The sequence below is a fragment of the Equus przewalskii genome, chromosome 21 (assembly GCF_037783145.1).
Source record: "Equus przewalskii isolate Varuska chromosome 21, EquPr2, whole genome shotgun sequence".
NCBI lineage: Eukaryota > Metazoa > Chordata > Mammalia > Perissodactyla > Equidae > Equus > Equus przewalskii.
The window spans coordinates 37,478,866-37,499,900 of NC_091851.1; the positions used below are offsets into that span (position 1 = coordinate 37,478,866).

Below are 21,035 nucleotides of genomic sequence, written 5' to 3' on the forward strand. Positions count from 1 at the left end.
AGCTAAATAATGTACTTATGTGGCCATTCGTTGATTTATCAGCTTTAGACATTATCTATTAATTTTTGCTCCAACACATGAAGATTTAGCTCACTTACAGTATTCTTGCATGTCCTCTGTCTTTCTGCCCTTCCATCCTTCTCCGTTTATTTATGAGAAATATGACTGGTTTTCCATTTATGGTAGTGATTTCTTCTTAAGTAGACTGTATTTTTTGGAGCAGTTTTAGATTCACAGTAAAAATGAGTAGAAAGCACAGAGTTCCCATATAACCGTGCCCCCTCAGACGCTCAGCCTCCCCCACTGTCAACAGCCCCCACTAGAGGGGGACATTTGTTACAATCATGAACTTACATGGACACATCATTGTCACCCAGAGCCCGTAGTTTATATTAAGTTTCACTCTTGCTGGTGTGCATTCTATGGGTTTTGACAGTGAGTAATGACATGTATCCCCCATTACAGTATCATACAGAATAGTCTCTGCCCTAAAAATCCTCTGTGCTCGGCCTATTCATCCCTCCCTCCCCCCAGCCCCTGGCAGCCACTGATCCTTTTACTGTCTCCATGGTTTTGCCTTTTCCAGAATGTCATATAGTTGGAATCATACAGTATGTAGCCTTTTCAGACAGGCTTCTTTTACTTAGCAACATGTTTAAGTTTCCGCCATGTCTCTTCATGGTTTGATAGCTCATTTCTTTTGATTTATTTATTTATTTTTGAGGAAGTTTAGCCCTGAGCTAACTGCTGCCAATCCTCCTCTTTTTTGCCGAGGAAGACTGGCCATGAGCTAACACCCGTGCCCATCTTCCTCTACTTTATATGTAGGACGCCTGCCACAACATGGCTTGTCAAGTGGTGCCACGTCCGTACCTGGGATCCGAACCAGTGAACCCCAGGCCTCCAAGAAGCAGAACGTGAGAACTTAATCGCTGTGCCACGCGGCCAGCCCCATCTCATTTCTTTTCAGCACTGAATAATATTCCATTGTCTGGAGGTACCACAGTTTATTTATTCATTCACCTACTGAAGGACATCTTGGTTGCTTTCAAGTTTTGGCAATTATAAATAAAGCTGCTAAAACATTCGTGTGCAGGCTTTTAAATGGACATTAGTTTTCAAATCCTTTGGGTAAATAACTCATTTGGGTAAATATCAAGGAGCACCATTGCTGGATCATGCGGTAAGAGTATATTCAGCTTTGTAGGAAACCACCAGACTGTCTTTCAAAGTGGCTGCACCATTTTGCATTCCCACCAGCAATGTATGAGAGTTCCTGCGGCTCCACATCCTCACCAGCATCTGGTGTTGTCAGTGTTTGGGGATTTTGGCCATTTTAGTAGGCGTGTAGTTGTATCTCATTGTTGTTTTAATTTGCAATTTCCTAATGATGTACGATGTTGAGCATCTTTTCTTATGCTTATTTGCGATCTGTATATCTTGTTCCGTGGGATGTCTGTTTAGGTCTTTTGCCCAATTTTAAATCAAGTTGTTTGTTTTCTTGGTGTTCAGTTTTAAGAATTCTTTGTAAATTTTGGATAACAGTCCTTCCACAGATGTGTCTTTTGCAAATATCTTCTCCCAGTCTGTGGCTGGTCTTCTCATCTTCTTGAGTGATACAGTTTTTAACAAATGAATTATTTTAAGTTTAAAAAGTGAGTCCATTTAAAGAAAAATATTCAGGAAATAATGGTCAAGGCGGTATGGATATAGCGAAAAATGAAGGCGTAGCCAACGGACTCAGGTTTGGGCAGTACTGATGCTGCAGCTGGAGCCTGGTACACAGCCTCGCTCCCAGGCTCCCTACATGGCCGTTATTATGGCTATTATTACTATTTTAATAACACTGGCAGCTATTGTTGGTATTATCGCTATTATAATTATGGTACAGTGGCTATTACTGATATTCTCGCTATAACAATATACTATTGTTATCTATTATAATATATCGCTTTGATGAATCTCTGTGTCGCCTCAGTGGAGACCCCTGCAAAGCTGTTGCGGTTTATTTCACTGCCACAAGCTGTGCAAAGTTTGGATGGAACGAATGCAGGTGGATATCAGTTCGTGACAGGTAGGAGGTGGGTCTGGGGCGAGGTCCGGCCAGGAGCCTCCGCCCAGCACGGGGCGGGCCGCGTGGCGTCGGTGTCCGACGGCGTCCGGTCCCCAGCCTGAGTCCGGTCATGGCCCAGCGCCGCGCGGCGCGGATCCTGCCCCTGGCGCTCGCCCTGGCCGCGGTGGCCGCGGTGTCCCGGGCCCGGGGGTCGCTAGGTGCTCTCTGGTCGGGGCAGGGCTGCGCCGCGCTGGGCCGCTGCTGCCCGGGCCGTGACCCGACCTGCGCCGCCCGCGGGCCCCCGCGCTGCTTCTGCGACCAGGCGTGCGGGGCGGGGCGGGACTGCTGCGAGGACTACGCGCGGGCCTGCCCAGGTGCGCCCCGGGAGCGCGAGGCGCCGAGGGGAGCGACGGTATGGGGGTGCGGCGGAGGGAGGAAGGAAGGAAAGAAGGAAGGAAGCCGCCCATGGAGTGGGTTCTAGGCATCGGAGGCGCGCGAGCAAGGAGGAACACGGGCGCGCAGGACACCAGGGGGAAGAGTGGGCTGTGGAGGTGCGCGCGGAGAAAGATGCGCGTGGCAGGGACAGGGGCGCGCGAGTCTCGGGGGGCGGAATGGACAGGGGCGCGTGGAGAGTTGAGGGGTGTTTGGGAGGAACAGGTGCAAGGACTGCGCGCGGGACGTGGAGGGCGGTGCGAGAGTGGGAGGGCTCGTGGAAGAGGCGCAGGAGCCAGGCCGGGGTGCGGGACGCGGGGCCCCGAACGGCAGTGGGCGCGTGCAGGCGTGGAGGGGCGCGGGAGAGGAGGGGGCGCGCCCACGCGCTAAGGAGGGAGGAGGGACGTGTGTGCGGTCAGAGGGGCCCGTGAGGCCTCGAGGGGTGCGAGGGAGGAGAGGGCGCTTGGGTTCGAGTGGGGTGCCAGATTTAGCAAATAAAAACACAGGATGCCCAGTTAAACTTGAATTTCGGATAAACGACCAATAATGTTTTTCGTAAAAGTATGTTTAAATATTGCATGGACCAAACTTACATTAAAAATCATGAATTATTTTTCTGAAATTCAAATGTAACTAGGCGTCTTGTATTTTATCTGGCAGCTCCAGCTGGGGGAAGGGCGTGGGGCCTGGAGGGGCGTGAGGGAGGCGCGGGCGCACGCGCTGCATTGTCAGCCAGGGGTTCCCAGGGCAGATGGAGAGGGAGCTGAGAAGCCGAGGGAACTCGGAGAGGAGCGACGCTGAGAGAAAGGAGAGAGGACCGGGGCTGGGTGTCCGGGAGGGGAGGGGCGGAGGAAAGTGGGGGGGGGGGGGGTAGGGGGTGGGCGGGGAGCAGGTAAAACCAGGTCAGGTGGGCGGAGGCAGCGGGGCCTGATTCGAATGCAGGCAAGGCCACCTGTGGTCCCGGTGCTGGCCGGCCGTGGCCGCCAGACCAGGGTCCAAGCCTTCCCCAGAAAGGCCCCCCGCAGAGCAGTGTCCAGCGGGCTCTGAAATTAGGGGCAGCTTTTGTTGAGTCTCTAGTGGGGAGGCCTCTGTCCTTTGTAAATGCCAGGCGTAAATTTTTCACACCCACTGGAGACGAAACTCTAAATTCTGTCACCTTGTCAAGTGGATATGATCCAACTTCCCTGGGTCAGGGAGGAGAGACGGCGGTTGGGCCCTCTGTACCCTGAGACGTCGTCAGTGGCGTTCCTCCAGGAGTTTACATTTAAAAGAGAGGGCACCTTTCAAAAGTCCACAATTGGAGAGACCCGCCGTTTATTGGGCACCGAGCTGCTCTGTGCCCAGGAGCGCTGGGGATCTGGTATATAATAACGTCCCCATTCAGCAGATGAGGAAGGCACCGCGCAGACAAGGGGGTGCTTTGGCCAGCCCAGGGGACCCAGCAGGCGTTAGACTTGGGTCTGATCCTGGGTCTTCTAGGCCCGGGCTGCTTCCCACAAGTTTGAGTGGCCACTGGCGGAAATTCAGGCAGCAGTGAGAGGAAAAAGGAATTTTGGGTGTGATGTCTTCCCAAATCGCAGCAAATGAAACTCCTCCAGGTTAGACTTGCGGAAGGACTGTCTTGGGAACACTTTCCTACTCTGCTTTCCGCACAGAGCGCCTGCGGCTGGAGTCGCTCAGAGTGTGGGGCTGCACCCGCCGGGGCTCCCCTCCCACAGCCTGGACTGGGAGCCCAGGAAGGGGCCCGGCAGAGGGATCAGGGATAGATTCCCACCGCCTGAGGTCTGACCCTCGCCCTCAGAATCTCGCGATGTTATTCAGCTCCCCAGCGTTTTGCAGGGTTGTGTAAAGAGCTTGGGCTGGTGGGCCCAGGAGCCTCAACGCCTGACCTCCCTCTTTGTTTCGCTCCTTTGGGAAGGTGTCAAAAGGCAGCAGGCCTTGGATCTGGGCTGGGCGGAGCCAAGGTCTTGTGAATAGACCGGGGAAAAGTTTACTCTTCTACCTCCCAGGGGAGCAGGGGACGTGGGGACCAGTTACCAGGGAAGAGATGGAGAGAAGTGTATGATTTTTCATGAATGATTTAGATGAAGTTGACTGACTTTACTAATTGGTTGTGGTGGAGGGAGATACTGAGGATGACTAAGAAACCCCCAGCGTTTACTGAGTGCTTACGACGTGCCGGGGAGGGACTGTTTTAAGGGCCTTACCTAAATTGTCTCCTGTAAACCTCCTAACAACCCTATGGAATGGCCAGTGTTATCCTGCCCATTTTACACTTGAGGCACTGAGGCCCAGAGGTAGTGGCCTGCTCAGAGTTGCACAGCTATTAAGCAGCGAATCTGGGATTTGCACCCCAGCAATCTGGCTCCAGACCGCAATATTGTGTGGCTGCCGAGGGTGGGAGGGACGCCTGAGCGGAAGCGGGGCGGAAGGGAATCTCTTGACACTGCCCGCCTTCCATCAAATTGCTGGCCGCCTGCTGTGCACCCAGCTGTGCATGGTGGGGGCTGGAAAGATGGGGCTCTGGGCCCCCCTCAAGCTTATAATCTGTCTTTGGGAGACGGGGTAGCTGTGAAAGAAATCAACAATTTTAATCCGAGCAAGATGGGGCTTGGAAATGGTTGGTGAGGATGGGGTGGAGGGAGGGAGAGGGTGGGGCTGGAGTGACTAGCAAGGCCTTAAAGGATGGACATTGTTACTTCACATTTTTCAAGTTCTTTACCGAACATTTTCAGATATTTTATACTCTTCTATTATTATTATTTTTTTTTTGGTGAGAAATAATGTCCTTGAGCTAACATCTGTGCCAATCTTCCTCTTTTTTTTTTTTTTTGAGGAAGATCAGCCCTGAGCTAACATCTGCTGCTAATCCTCCTCTTTTTTGCTGAGGAAGACTGGCCTTGAGCTAAGATCCATGCCCATCTTCCTCTACTTTATATGTGGGATGCCTACCACAGCATGGCTTGCCAAGCGGTGCCATGTCCACACCCGGGATCCCAACTGGGGAACCCCGGGCTGCCAAAGAGGAACATGCGCACTTAACTGCTGCGCCACCTGGCTGGCCCCCTATTTTATACTCTTTAATTCTCATTTCAGCCCTGTAAGGATCAATGTCCCCATTTATGCACTTAGATATTCATTGTACTAGTCAGTACTCTTAGGATTGTGGGACAACTTCTATTGACTTAAGCTAATAAGGGAATTTATTGGCTCAAGTAAGTGAAAAATAATCCATGGATTCTCACTTCAGGCATGGTTGGATCCAGGGACTCCAAGGATGTCATCAGGACTCTTATCTCTTTCCTCCTTTCGTCTCTGCTTGTGTTAGCTTCATTCTAAGGCATGCTGTCACCAAGTGGTGGCAAAGATAGTACCCCATAGCTCCAAACTGGCATCCTTAGTGGAATGAGAGCATCCTTTCCCAAGTTGTTCCAGTCCAAATCCAAGGGCTGGTTTTCCTGGGCCTGGTTTGGGTTACATGCTCATCCGTGATCTAGTCAGTCACTGAGCCTAGGGAGAAGGAATGTGTCAATTGGCCATGGCTGGGGCACATGCCCTAATCCCAGGAATGAGAGAGTGAGGTCAGCCCTGTGCAAACCACATGGACTGAGAGTGGGAAGATTGGATCCTCAAAAGAAAACTGAGGTGGTGTTATCAGAAGGGAGTCAGGGGCTGGGAGGGCAGAAGTGACAGTTGCCCACTTCTGAGCTGCGGGAGACCATGCATTTCAGGGAACTTGTAGTAAAAGCATGCTGAGACTTTCAACAAGAGGAGGGAGGGTGTGACTGGGGATGTTTTGCAGGAACTCTTAGATTTTTAGCCACTAGGCTTGAGGGGGTCTCTACGATCCACTATCAAAAAAGACCTTTTATGAACCACTTCAATAGGAGACAGGAACCGCAAAAGGATTTCAGCTGGCGGGCTGGAGCTGCATTCCAGGAAAATCCTTTTGGTAGACAGTGAGGATGATGGAGGGTCAGGGGGCCAGACGATGAGGTTCAGAGAGGAAGGTGGGGTTAGGATCGTGCAGAAAGGCATTTCTCGCCAAGCCGGGGCCTGTTGGCATAGGGGCAGAAGGATCCAGGGGACTGTGGGAAATTCGGTCTGGCTCCAGCAGGCTCAGCTGGCCTGATGTTATCTGGGTCTCCAGGGCTGGATGAGCAACCCTAACCGCCTGCCCCCGACCCTCCTCCCGTCGCCCCTTTTCAGCTACACTGATAAGCTGGAATTTCTCCTTTACCAGGAGAAAGGTGGGATGGCTTTTGTTTGGGGAAACACCGCCATCTGGTGGTACCTTCTGCAACGCCAACCTGTGGTCCTATTTCCTTTGTTGTTGCTGAGGCAAGATGGGCTCCCTCGGTGTTCACTGGCTCTAACCTCGCTGGGCCCCTGTGTGCCAGGTGCTTGCTTGGCGCTGGGATTCAGCAGGGAAAGGACCCTGCCTCCATGGAGCTGACTGTCTAGTGGAGCAGGCTGGCAAGATATGAATAATCCCGTGAATGCACCGAGGTCACGACCCCAGGCCTAGGTGAAGTGGGATGACAGTTCCCTGGGGGTGGCACATGCTTCCTGGTGACTTCACTCATGCCGGGTGACATGCAAAGAATATATGTGGGGTTGGCATCTGCCTAGTTTTCTGCAAAATCTCTCACCTGCCTGGCAGGGCAGGCAGGGGATCACGGTGGGACTTTGGTGCTCCCTGTCGGTCCAGCCGCCCAGGCAGTGCCCAAATCTGGTCTGCAGTCTCCCTGTCAGGTTGTCCAGCCACTCTGCAAACACTTCCAATGGCCAAAACTCATTTCTTCTCGCTCTTCCTCTACTATAGATTATCCTCTCTGGCCTGGACCACTGCAGTAGCTGTCTTGCTGGTCTCACTACTTCCCAGGGTACCGTCTCACCCCACCCAGCAGCTAGGGACATCCTTCTACAACCTTAAATATGATCATGTCACTCCTCTGCTCAGAACAATGCAGCAATGGCTTTTCTTAGAATGCTTAGAATAAAATCCAAACCCCTCACAGGAGTCCTCGAAGCCCTGGGTGCTGCCACTGTCCCCTCCCTCTCCGACGTTACCTCCTGCCACCTTCCTTCCTGCTTGTTATGCTCCAGCCACACGGGCCTTCTTGCTGTCCCTCCAGCATCCAACCTTGACCCTGCCTCAGGGCCTTTGCACTGCCTATTCCCTCTGCCTGGAACTCTTCCCTCCCAGATACATGCACAGCTCCCTTCCTTCCCTCCTCAGATGTCCTTTGACCCCTCCATCTAAAATAGTTTCTTATCATCCCACCCCTGATGCTCTTATTCTGCTTTGTTTTTTCTCAGCACGAGTCACTTGTTGAAATTACATCATATATTGTGTTGTTTTTTGTCTGTTTCCCCCATGGAACGTCAGCTCCCTGAGGGCAGAGGCCTTTTCTACTTTGCTCATCTGTGATCCTGGCTCCCGGCCCAGTGCTTGGCACACAGTAGGCCCACAGTAGTTGTGGAGTAAATGCATAAAGACCTCTGTTGTCTCGGGCATTTGAGATCTACTCAGTGCTCCGCATTTGTCATTGCTGCAATCCTGGGAGACAGCAGTTTGAATCCAGGGTTTTCTGACTCCAGCGCCTTGGCTCGCCTCCGATATTCCACCCCCTTTAGGCTCCACTTGCCTCCTCTGTGAGATGGATTTGACAATAGTGCGAATGCATATTGGAGTCGGGGCCCGGCATGTGACCGGTGGTACACCCAGAAGGGTTGAATGGAAGACGTTTGAGGAGGGCTCTATTCACAATGATGGGGGGGGGGGCGGCGCAGGAGGAAATGGCGTTATTGGAGCCTGGTGAGAGCAGGATCCATGGCTGAGGGTCCCCCACCGAGGAGACAGGCTGAGGCGGGGGTCCGGGGACAATGAACATCTGGGCTGCGCTCCCTGCGGTGCCCCCACTGGCAGAACTCACTGGCAGCCGGGGGACCAGGGAGCCTCTGGGATGCACGGGCCTCCTGAAGGGTACACGGCTCAGAGGCATCTGGAGAACGCAGCCTCCTAAGGTCGCTGTGACGGCCACATGAGCTTGTGTGTGGGACTTGCCTGGTCCAGCACCAGTGACATAACTGATCTCGTTGTTAGGTGGGTGATGGAAGCAGTCGATGATTGTTAGGCTGTCGTTCCTCGTTTCCTCCCTCCCTCCCTCCTCTGAGCATTTCAGCTCTGCTAAGAGTTGAGATCTGTGTGAGGAGCGTGTGACTTCCTGAGGTGCTGAGGCAAGGCTGGCTGTTTTTAAAACACAGTAATCTCATTTGCTCGGTTCAAGGATGCACACTTGTTCTCACATTTTCACGTAGCTGAACAGGACATGTCTCATAGCCGGTGAGTGCTTCTCCTGAGGACAGACCTTGACTTTCCTGTTCACCGCGGTGTCTCCTGGCTCACAGTAGATGCTTGGTAAACACGTGTGGAATGAGCGAACTCATTCTGACAGTAGTAGCCGCCTTGTGTGTGCATGAGCGCGTGTGTGTGTCACTGTCAAGCCTTGCTGGCACATCCACAGACATTCTCTCCCTGGGGAAGTCTACAGATTCCGTGTTTCGGCCAGACCGCCTTCCCTGTCTGGTTTGGCCCAGTCTTGGTCTGGGACTGTGGGTGGATGAAAAAGCTGAAGGTCCCAGAGGCCACATCATCAGAAAAGACATACCCATTGAGCCCCGACTGTGGCAGCACACGGAGCGTCTCAAGGACGCGGACCCCAAGCATCTTCCTTCTTTTATGTGATGAACTATTTCAGACATGCTCCAATGGAGAGAGAATAATACAACAAACTCTCCTGGGAAGCTAAGAAACCAGCCTGACCAGCGCTACTGGAGCTTCTGTATTCCCCTCCCCAGTGGCCCTCCTTCCCTCTCTCCTCAGAGGTAACCACTGTGCTGAAATTGGCATTTTAATTCCCATGCATTTATATATATCAATATACCCAGTCAGTTCTCATGATGCACAGTAGTTTTGTTCTGTAAAACACTGCGTTGATGAATGCTGAACCATTATCTCCGGGGGAAATATGGACAAAGATTATAATCTTAAATCCTAAATCAACTCATTCTGGTAGATTCTATTTTATTTATTTTACAAAAGAGAAAAATGAGGCCCAGAAGTAAGTGACCAGCATGAGGCCGCCCCACTAACAGATGCCAGAGCTGAGATTCAAACCCCGTCCCTCTGGCCCCAGAGCCAGCCCTGCTTGCACGACTCCACACGGCCACCTGCCGCCTCCATCTGAGGAGGCGGATCAGCGCCTTGGTTGACCTTGGCTGTGAAGGCGCCCTTTGCGTGACTCAAAATTTTTGCTGTTCTGTGTATGTCTGTGAATGACTACAAAGAGCTCTCAAGTATTGATTTTGGGGTTACAAATAAATTTTAGCAAATAGACAAATTCGTAAATACAGAATCAGCAAATAGTGAGGATTGACTCGTAAATATGTACTTAGTGTGTGTGTGTGTGTGTGTGTGTATATATATATATATACTTAAATATCTATAGTATCATATATTTATATAATACCTGTGTGGATTCTTAGACACAATATAGCACTGTTTTGCAGATTTTAAAACTGTGTGTAAATAGTATCACACCAGAAATAGCTTCTGCAAGAGGCTTCCTTCCACCCCCTGTTGGTGGTGGTGTAGCTGTGGTTCGTTTCACTGCTGCAGAGGAAGAGCCAGTGTTCGCGGGGCACTTGCTCTGTGCCGGGAGCAAATGCTTTATGTCACATCTGGTTGAACCCTCAAAGTCGCCCTATCAGGTGAATACTGTTCTTATTCCCATTTGACAGCAGAAGAAACTGAGGCACAGTGAGGTTAAATGAGTTGCCATTAGCACTTAGGAAGTGTTTATTGACGGAACAAGTGATGCAAACAACCTAAATGACCATTGCTAGGAGGATGGATCAATAAACCGTGGGATTCTAAGTTGAGGTCGATGTGCAAACAGTTGTCGTGGAGAAGCTTTCACCGAAGGCGTGGGCTCAGGTCTGCAAGTGTTCTGGCTCTCATTGCGGTGTTTTTGGGGGTTTGGTTCGTGGGGAAGGTGCAGCCCTGGTCGCTGGCCAGCCCAACTGCGTAGAAGTTGCCCTTGGAGATGCCGCCTTCTCTTCCAGCGGTCCCCTGCGCTGTGGCAAAGTGGAGTGGCTGGAGTCGCTGTGTCAAGCCCTGCCAGGTCTCTTACCGTGTCCGCCAGAGGCATGTCCTGCAGGAACCAAGGAACGGGGGTGCCCCCTGCCCCCCGCTGGAGGAGCGGGCTGGCTGCGTGGAGTACTGGAGCCACCCAGGAGTGGAGTGCCAACAGTCCTTGCGTGAGTAGGGGCGGCTGGGGGCGGCTGTCAGTGGGAACAGCCTGGCTGGACGGCAAGGCCCTCCACGAGTTCCTGGGGAGGGTCTGAGGTTGGGGTGGGACTCTGCCTTCCTTTGCTCTGGTCCCCCACTCCTCACCTTGTGAATGAGGTAAGAAGCTCTGACTTCCTCTGGGGATCTCAGAGGAAAGAGAGGGGATCTCTCTTTCTACTCATCTCTCAATGTGAATCAGCCGGGACTTGGTTTGAATGCAGATGATGGGAAACCCAACTTGAACTGATCAGAGCCAAAATATGTGGCTCATGTAACTAAAATTCCTGGGGCTACATTCAGGCATGGCTGGATCCAGGGCCTCAAGCAGTGTTGCTAGGAATCTCTCAGCTCTGTTTACCTCTGAGTTGGCCTCCTTCTCAGGCTGGCTCTCCCTTTGAATCTGGTGGGGGTGGGGGGAATGGTCAGCCCCATCTGAATGAGAGTAGGGGAGGGGTGTTCTCCAAAGGGAGATTGGGGAGAATGGTTGCAGGGCGGGCAAGACAAGGGAGGTCCACCACATTGCACACCCTGACAAAGGGGTTTTGTATCACTATGAAAAACAGGTGACGCTCATTTTACAGCTGAAGAAGTTCACCAACTGTGTGAAGTGGTTTTCCTGAAGGGCTAGAATGGCAGGCCGCAGGGTTAAACTGTCCCCTTCCACTCTCCCCGTGCCACCGCCTGGCGGGGAGGGTAGGTCATCCTACAACAGGAATCTTACCGTGGTGCCACCTTCCTGATTAAATTCTCCAGGGGCCACCTGGTGCTCCGGGAACCCAGTCTCCTCCTCTGGCCATGAGCGCGGGCTCTTGCCTCCTCCGGTCTCATCTGCTTCTTCCCTCTGCCTATGTTTTATTTAATTAATTAATTAATTAATTAATTTTGAGGAAGATTAGCCCTGAGCTAACTGCTGCCAATCCTCCTCTTTTTGCTGAGGAAGGCTGACCCTGAGCTAACATCCATGCCCATTTTCCTCTACTTTATATGTGGGACGGCTACCACAGCATGGCTTGCCAAGTGGTGCCATGTCCACACCCGGGATCCAAACTGACGAACCCCGGGCCGCTGAAGCAGAACATGTGCACTTAACTGCTGCGCTACCAGCCCGGCCTGTGTTTTAAAGGGTCATTCTGACCACTGTGGGGACAGCTTATGAAAGGGGTCAGAGCGCAGCAGGGGGACCAGGGAAGAGGCTACTGCAGTGGGGCAGGCGAGAGAGGACAGTGGCTGCACCAGGTGGTGGCAATGGGGTGATGAAGTGGCAGTGCCCGGAAATTGTTGCCCCTCTGCCCTGCCTCACCTTGCCTGGTTCATCATTTCCTGCATAGGTGCCACTTTTCCCCAGGAGGATTTTCCTGACTGCCCTACCATGTGCCAAGCTCTTTGCCACATTACTTGACTCTGTGAGGCCAATGTTCCTATTCTCATTTACAGAGGGGGAAACCAAGGCTCAGGAAGGCACGAAACTTGCCCAAGACACATGACTCATTGTAGATCATCTTATTTAGCTCTGACAGTAACTCTATGATGTAGGTTCTGGTATCGTCCCCGTTTTGCTGAGGAGGAGACTGAGGCTCAGAGAGGTGCAGTAACTTGACCAAGACCACTCAGAGATAGGAGAGGGAGCTGGCACTAGAACCTGGGCTTCTCTGGGCCTCTCCTCCCTGCTGTAGACTGCGCCAAAAGAAGCACCATGGGTGCTGGAAGAGCGGAGGGAAGGGAAATTGTGTGTTAAGAGTATATGGCAAAGACCAAGTCCTGTCTCTAGGGCAGCCGCAGAGAGAGGGGCCTGGGATGCTGGAATGACCTTCCTTGAGGCCACAGCATTCGTTCAACGCCCAACCTTTGATTCAGCTCCATCACTCAGGGAATAGGGACGGGGAGGGACTTCCTTTGGCTTTTTTATTTTCCTAAGGTATCACCAGCCTCTTGTGGACTGACTCTCAGTTCTCTTCCTCCGTCTGCTCTAGGAAAGAAGAGACTTGGAAGCTGGCCCAACAAAATAATTTTATTAATTTATTTATCCATCCATCCCTCTCTACTTCCTTTTTCCATCTTTATGTCTTCCCACCCATTCATTCATCCATCCATCCGCTTTTCCATTCATCTGTTTTTTTATCCATTGATCTCTCCATCCTCCTGTCATCTCTCCATCCATCCTTCCTGCCATCCATCATCTCTTCTGTCAGACATCTCTGTCTCTCTTTTCTTCTATCCTCCCATCTTCCATTTATTTACCCATCATCCATCCATTCTTCCTTTCTTTCTTTCATCATTTTGGCCGTCCATCCATCCATCCATCTATCCATCCATCCATACAGCCAACTCTTTTATCTACCCTTTTTTACTCACTCACTTATTCATTCATCAAAATCATTCATTTGAAAAACTTTTATTGAGACCCACTATGCAACCCACTGTGCTAGGCTCTGAGTCCCGGAGAGAAATACGACCCTGCCTCCAGCATTGCATTAAGGGTCCCAGTGGGGACCACTCCCCAGTTACAAGGTCCCACAGTCTCCTTAGGACTGCCATATATGAGCCCCGGCCACCAGGAGTACCTAACCCTGCTTCCCATGGTGTCTGTGCCTGGGGGTTGCTCGCCTACCTAACTCTGTTTTCTCCTGGGCCCACAGTCCCTGCTCTGATAACCACAGGCAGCTACGGGAAAGAGCGGAAAAAGCAAGGTGTCCCCAAGGAGCGGGAGACAGCAGGGTAAGTGGAAGCCAATAAACGCAAAGTCAAACTAAAGTTTGTGAATATTTTCTACAGATTAAACTTTCATCACGTCTCTCTCTCACTTCGATAGCTTCACTATCTCCTCATTTCTTGTCCTGTTACGTCTGTAAGCTCAATTAACATGGATTTTTGAAGGCCTTGATCATTGCTCTCCATTCACCTTCATTCCTTCCTCCCTTCATTCATTCACTCAACATTCACTGAGTGCTCATTATATGACAGGCACTGTGCCAGACCTTGAGGCTACAGCGAGGAACAAAAGAGACAGAAATACTTGTCCTCGTGGAGTGGACTGTCTAATCGGAGGAGACAGACTATAAAAAAAATAAATAGCGTGTCAGATGATGCCAAGTGCTGTGGAGAAAAATATATCAGGGAAGAGGGTGAGGGTGCCAGGGACGTCCTCACTTGACCTTTGAACTGAGATCTATCTTAGGAGGAGGCTATCTGGGGGAAAAGCAGGTCTGGAAGAGGGACCAGCATGTACAAAGGTCCTGAGGCAGGGCATGCCTAGTGTGTTCAAGGATTAGCAGGACCTTGTGTGGCTGGAGTGTAGGGAAAGTGAGAGAGTGGGAAATAAGGTCAGAAATATATTGGGGGGAGGGATCAGATCTCATAGTGCCTATAGGCTGTGGTGGGAATTTGGGCACCTGCGTGAAATGGGAGACACGGGAGCGTTTTGAGCAAAGGAGTGACATGATCTCCCTTAGGTTTTCACAGGATCCCTTTGGATGCCGTTTGGAGGATCGATTGCAGAGAGGCCAGGAGGGAATCAGGGAGGCCAGTAGGGGGAGGGGGGGGCTGCTGCGACTGAAAGAATAGGGTCTGAACTCAGGCAGTGGCAGTGGAGACGGGGAGGCGGGGTGTACTAGTTAGGATTCTTTTCATTGCAAGTGACAGAAACTCAGCTCAAACGGGCTCGAGTGAGAAGAATTACTGGTTTACATAACTGCAAAGGAAGTTCTGAAATAGAATTACTGTGAGCATGGCTGAAGCCAAGAGGTCACATAACGCGGTTGGTACTTGCTCTCCTCTCTCGTTCTCTCCCTCGCGCCATATATTGACTTCCTTCTCAAGCAGCCAGCCTCTCTCCTTACAGTGGCCAAGATGACCACCAGCCTTCCCACGGCCTCCCAGCGTAGCCCCTCCAGCGGAGGGTCCTTCCTCCCGGTCTCCATGTGTCATTTCGGGAGGAGACCCTGATCGGTCTGCTAGGGTCCCAGGCCCATCCCTGAAGCAGTCACCATCGTCTGGAGGATGGGCACTCTGATCGGTCACCTTCAGTCATCTGCCCACTCTGGTGGCAGGTGTGGGGAGCCAGGACCAGCTGCCTTGATGGAATGCCCCTCCGAGACCACGTAGGGGAGGGCAAGAGCTGCCCAGATGAAACACCAAACGGGGCAGAGAAGGTGTGTTGGGAAGAGAAAAGTTCCATTTTTCACAGGCTTCCGGTAAGGGACAGATTCCGGAGGAGTTCTGGGGGTGGCTCCAGGAGGAAGGGGCTGAGGACAGGTCTTGGGCCGTCCTAGAAGAAAACTGGCTTTCCTGAGGCCTCCCAGAAGCTGCTGCCACCAGAGGGCCCCAGCCCCACATGGAGTCACCCCGAGGCCTTGACAAGCTGCGTCTCCTCCAGCAGGGGGGGCCCATTTACTGTGACTTGTAGAAAAAGTTGGGTAGGAGTAAAATTTTGGCAAATTGGGTCTTATTTCAGATAGCCCGGAATGGGGAGCTTCCCTTTTAAATAATTCCCGTGGCGAATCTTTTCTACGAAACAGGATCTTTTATGAAATGCAGTGGTGTGCTTGTTGAGGCTTTTTGGGTTTAGGTGGCATCACCACTTATTAGCTTATTATTGGGCAAGTTGTCTCTCTCTCTGATCCTCAGTTTCCTATTCTGTAAACTGGGGCTACACCTACCTCGCGGGGTTTGCCCATCCCATTGGACCAAATGGTTCATTCAGCAAATTCTTATGGAACCAGGTACTGTTCTAGGAGTTGGCTACAACAGTGAACAGAACGAAACAGTTCCTGCCTTTGCAGAGGCTGACCTTGTAGGGCAGACGGATGAGAACTAACCTGTGTCGCCTTTTGGATGTGGTGCTGAGGAGAGGGCCTGACGCATGGGAACCCGCAATGAGAGTCACTTAAAGAAGCAGGAGCCGCGTCTCCTGCTGGATGCAACCCGTTGACGCAGATGGAGTTGCCCGAAAGGGCTCTGTGTCGGAGGGAAATAGTACCAAGCTGGACCTACACAGGCCTAGGTGTACAGCAGGTGCTCCATAAATGCTCACAGGTGCGCGGGGTGGTGTCTCCCTGTGTGGCTGCAGGTACTGTGTCCAGTTCCGGCTGGGGCCCATTCCCGGGAGCTGCCAACAGGTGAGGGCACCCCATGCCCGGTGGACAAGGTATCTGACCCAGGGCCACACGGTGTGTGTGAGGTGTGAGTGGCCTGCCCAGGACGCCAGGAGCCGGCGCTGCTACGGGGATGGCGGTGGGGCCGAAGGGTAAGCAGAGGGCCTGGGGCCTGGGGAGGTGTGACTGGAGAGCCTGGGGCTTCTCTGCTACCTGAGAGATGAAGGTGCTGCAGGAGCGAGATGCTGGATGCTGCTCCCTGGTCAGGCGGGGCCCAGGGAGGTCCTGAGCCCAGTGTCTGAGGAGGAGCAGCTCCTGCCGCTTCCAGCTGTGTGAACTTGGGCAATCTCATAACCTCTCTGAACCCCAGTTTCCTCATCTGAAAATGCAGATAAGAAGAGGACCTCCCCAGGGAGCGATGGTGAAGGTTAAGGAAGATCGTGCAAGTCGAGGACTTAGCATAGCTCCTGGCATCCAGAAAGAACTCAAGAAAAGGGAGCTGGTATTGTCATAAAATCCTCACAATTCCCTGAATAAGTCAAGTTTGGTTACTCTCATTTTATAGATGGGGGACCTGAGGCTCAGAGAGGCAGTGTGACTTAGTCAAGGTCACACAGCAGGATTTAACCCAGATTTGGCTTACATCGGCTCCCTAGACTCAGAAAGCACTTAGCATACTAAATGTAACAGTAGCTAACATTTATTGAGTGCTTACTATGTACCGACTATTTTAAGTTCTTTGTATTCATTCATTCAATAAATATTTGTTGAGCACATACTATTGAGCATGTGCCAGGCAATGTTTTGGGCACTGGGGAGACGCAGTGAATAAAGCAGATGTGGCCCCTGCCCTTCTGGAGATGACATTCTGCTGTGAGGAGACAGACGTTAGACAAATAAATCTGTAACTTGTCAGACGGGAGATAAATGTCAGGGAAAGAAAGCAGAATGAGAGGGAAGTTCTGGGGTTGTTATTTTTCAAGGAAAGTGACACTAAGGAGGTGACATTTGAATAGAGATCTGAAGGAAATGCGGGAGGGAGCCATGTGGATGTCTGGGGGAAGGGCATTCCAGGCAGAGGGAACAGCAAGTGCAAAGGCCCTGAGGTGGGAGCATGCCGCCATTGTGGCCGGAGTAGAGTGAGCAAGGGGGAGCGTGGAAGGAGGTGAGGACACGTTAACACACAGTATGCCGTTGAAACATTCCAAGAACCCATAGTGGATGCTTTTGGGATCTTTGCTTTCCAGATGAGGAGACTGAGATGCAGAGGTGCCCAAGGTCACACATCTAGCAAGTGACAGAAGTGGAATTTGAACCGAAACCACTCAGACCCCTGAGCCAAGCTCTGGAGACTAGACAAGACCGTTTCCCACTGACGGCGCTTTCCCAGCGCAGGGACAGTACTGGTGGAATGAGAGCTCTCTGGGGTCTCCAGTTCTTCTCTCATTTCTCAAGGTGTTGATTTCCTTCCTCTTGAAATGGAGCAGCCCCGCTCATTGCAAACCCAGGGCTGACGCCAGATGCGTGTTAGGGACACGTGTCTGAACGAGAGGCATCGGAACTGCAGAGATCCGGGTTCAAACCCCACCTATGCGCCTTCCAAGCTGTGTGACTCTGGGCAAGCCCACCCCCTGACCCTGATAGTCCCCACCACTCTGACTGTGGGGAGGATCCTGAGCCCTTTGCACAGCACCTGGCCTCTGATGGATGCTCGGAAGTGAAAGCTGCCACTGTCGTGTCTAACCTATGAAATGGGTATGATAATAGGTACTTTGTGAAAATGAGACACAGTAGATGTGAGGGACCTGGCACATAGCAGGTGTCCAATAAATAGATGGCAGACAATATTATCACACTCTAAGGAGGCCCTTGCTGCCCTCTACCCCAGTGTCTCTCCTACTTACCTGTCCTAGACCTGAGATCCTACCATTAGAGGTTCATTCTTTGGGCTAGAAGCTTACCTCTTAGAACCTCAGTTTATATATCCATTTTTGGATAAGCTTTTCTAGTTCTAAGACTCTGATTAATCCCACATTTCTCTTTTGGGATGCAAATCCTCCCAAGTGAAGACCATGGCACTTTGGTGAGGCTGAGATGAAATTCGCAGGAACCCCTGACTCCACCAGGTTTGGGCAGGAACGGAAAGCAGAGCAGGGCCGTGCCAGAGAGAGGCCTCTCCCCTGCTCCCACCCTCCCCGGGGCCAGGCTCACCGAACAGGTGGTGGAAGGGCTGATCGGGGCATGAGCTCACCAGGCAGGACTGGGCAGAGGCAGAGGATCAAAGCGAGGATGGAGATGAGCTGTCAGCTGGATTCTTTCCCCGGGCAGCTGGCGAGGGCAGTGTGCAAAGGGCCCGGCAGGGGAGGGATCGACCTGTCAGTTGTGCCAGTTGGGGATTTTCGGAGAGTTTGTTTAGCCTGAGAAGTGTCTCTGAGTTTGGGACAAGAAGAAGGAACACCTGCCATAGTCGTGCACCTACTGTGTGTTGGGCACCAAGTAGGTGCTTTACATGTGAGTTCTCATTCAGGCCTCACAAGCTTAGAACAGGGCCTGGCACATAATAGGCACTCAATCAGGGTTACTTACTATTGTTATTATTTTGTGTTTCTTAAAGATTTGAATTAGACCTACAGAGAATTGGCTAGAACACATATGAGCAGGTTAACAAATGTTTGGAAGGGAGGCATACCTGGTTAGTCACACCCAGGCAAGGAGTAGAGCCTGACTAGCTTCCTGTCCTCCCCTGGGCCCCCTCCTAACCACAGCCCACCCCCCATAAAGGAAGCCACCGTCCTGAATTCTGCGGTGACCCCTTGTCCAGTTTTCCTTCTGGATCCCTGAGCTCTATAATTTACTTTTGCTTTTTTTCAAATGTTACATAAATGAAATCACACGATGCGTGCTTTGGAATCCGACTTCTTTGGCTCGTCGTGAAGTTTGAAGGTTCGTGCGCGTGCCTGCCTTGTAGCATCAGCTGGTTCATTCTTGGTGCCGAAATGGTCAGCCATTAGTATCATGCTCATTTCTATTTTCTCTGCACACGTATCTCGTTGGACCCTCTCCTTTAGAAAGGCGCAGGTGGTGGATATTTCTGCTTCCTTTTGAGGAGAAGGCGGCTCCTAGGAGCTGGGTCATCAACTGATTTCAGAGCCTGTGCTCTTAACCATGGCACTGTGTCGCCTCCCAACAGAGGAGGCAGAGGGACACAGGGAGGTTTAGCAACTAGCCTGGTTTTCCTAGCAAGCATGTAAGAGCACTGCCTCACCAGACCCTAAGAGCTGAGCCTGGACTGCCCCATGTGGCCTCTGGGGTCGGCTCCCTGGGGCTAGCTCAGGGCCAACTTCTCCATCAGGCACATCTTCGTTTCCCTCGGTAGACGCAGGGCCCAGGGTCTACGCACTTCTAGGACCCACGAAAAATTTTAAATTTTAATTTCTTTTAAAATCAGAAGATGAAAAGATGTAATAATGAAGATTGAATAATGAATCCAGCCTGGATTATATTCGTCTCTAGACAAGGCAGTCATAAACTGGGATTTAAAATATTTTTTGCGTGGAGGAAGAGGCCCACAAAGGCCAACGGCCCTGGAGCCCAGGAGAGTCCTAATGTGACTGAGGCAGCCCCGTCTCTTGCAGGAACCAGCTGTTGCTGTGGCAGGCGGCCGGCCACCCCCGGTGCCGAGGGACCTGGGAGAGGCTGGGGCGGCCCCGGGACTGCTCCTGCCCCGAGGTCCACAGCCTCGTCTTCATCTAGGAGCCGCGGGCCCCCGCTGTGCAGACCTCCTCTCTCGGAAGCCTCCCTGGCTGGCAGTGAGAAGCGGGGTCTCAGGGTCCCGCAGGACGAGGGAGGGGAGAGGTCTGCAGATGGGAGATGGAGGGACAGCCTTGTCCTTACGGCCTTCCACCGACACTGAGAATAGCTCTGCGTTCCGCCCGGTGCCAGCTGAGTCATAGCCTTACTCACAGTCCCTCTAGCTCAGGGCACCCCGATTTCATCTCCTGAACCCCCTTGTGGCTTTTCCTCTGTTCTCCCTGTCTGCACACCTCCTTCTGTTGACTCTCCACTCTCCCCCTTTTTTCACTTAAATAAATTTATTTTAAAAGGAATCTTATTCTTAAATATTTGTGTTTAAAGAGGAAATGTTTTATAATAAATAGAAATGAAGATAAATAAAACAAATATTTATTAAGTACCTACCGCATGCCAAGTACCATCCTGGCCATTATACATGTTGACTCATCGGATCCTGAGTTGGGTGCAATTATTGTCCCCATCTTACATGTGAGGACATTGAAGCACAGAGAAGTTAAGCCATTTGCCCGAGGTCACACAGCTAGTGAGGGCAGAGTTACGTCTACTGCTGAAATTCCCTGCGCTAGTACATCAGCTCCATGAGGGCAGGATTTTGGTCTGTCTTGTTCCTTGCTGTGTCCCCTGTGCCTAGAACATGCAATAATGCTCAATAAATATTTGTTGAATGAATAAAGGAACGAAGAGATGAATGACCAGCTGCCATCATTAGAAGGCAATCAGAAAATTGAATGCGATGGAAACCAAACAAGTGTGGCTTGGGAGCTGAGCATGAAGCCCGCGCTGTCCTTGTTCAAACAAGAAATTAGCACGCGGTGGAGAGACGGTGCCTAATGGAGACTCGCTCCTTGACAGGTTAGAATTACAAGAGACTTGAAAGGGGGTGTTCTTTTCCCCTGGGAGTCAAATATTATTAATACATTTTTTAATACCTTTATCGAAATAAAATTCGCGTACACGCATTCACGCATTTAAAGTGTACCATCCAGTCCTTTCTTTATGTCCACAGGATTGTGTAACCATGCGAACGCCTAAGTTTAGACCATTTTTGTCCCCCCTAAAAGAAATCTCGTACCCGTTAGCAGTTTCTCCCCACTCGTCAGACCCCTCCAACCCTAAGCAACCACTCACAAATCTACTTTCTCGTTCTGTGGATTTTCCATCCTGGACGTTTCACAGAAATGGGATCTTACAAACGGTCTTTTGTGTCTGGCTTCTTTCACTTAGCATAATGTCTTCACGGGTCATCCATCTTGTAGCGTGTACTGGCATCAGTTATTTAATGCCACATCCT

The 21,035-nt window shown here is 51.4% G+C and overlaps 1 protein-coding gene across 1 annotated transcript; it reads left to right on the forward strand.

Annotated features, from left to right (window-relative positions):
- Positions 1-2,131: 2,131 nt before the first annotated feature.
- Positions 2,132-20,037, forward strand: LOC103564601 (somatomedin-B and thrombospondin type-1 domain-containing protein-like). Its single transcript, XM_070589415.1, has 5 exons — positions 2,132-2,427; positions 10,616-10,810; positions 13,478-13,556; positions 15,907-16,083; positions 19,567-20,037. Exons 1-5 carry the CDS (start codon positions 2,184-2,186, stop codon positions 19,682-19,684), a joined length of 813 nt encoding a protein of 270 aa, XP_070445516.1. The 5' UTR covers positions 2,132-2,183; the 3' UTR covers positions 19,685-20,037.
- Positions 20,038-21,035: the final 998 nt, after the last annotated feature.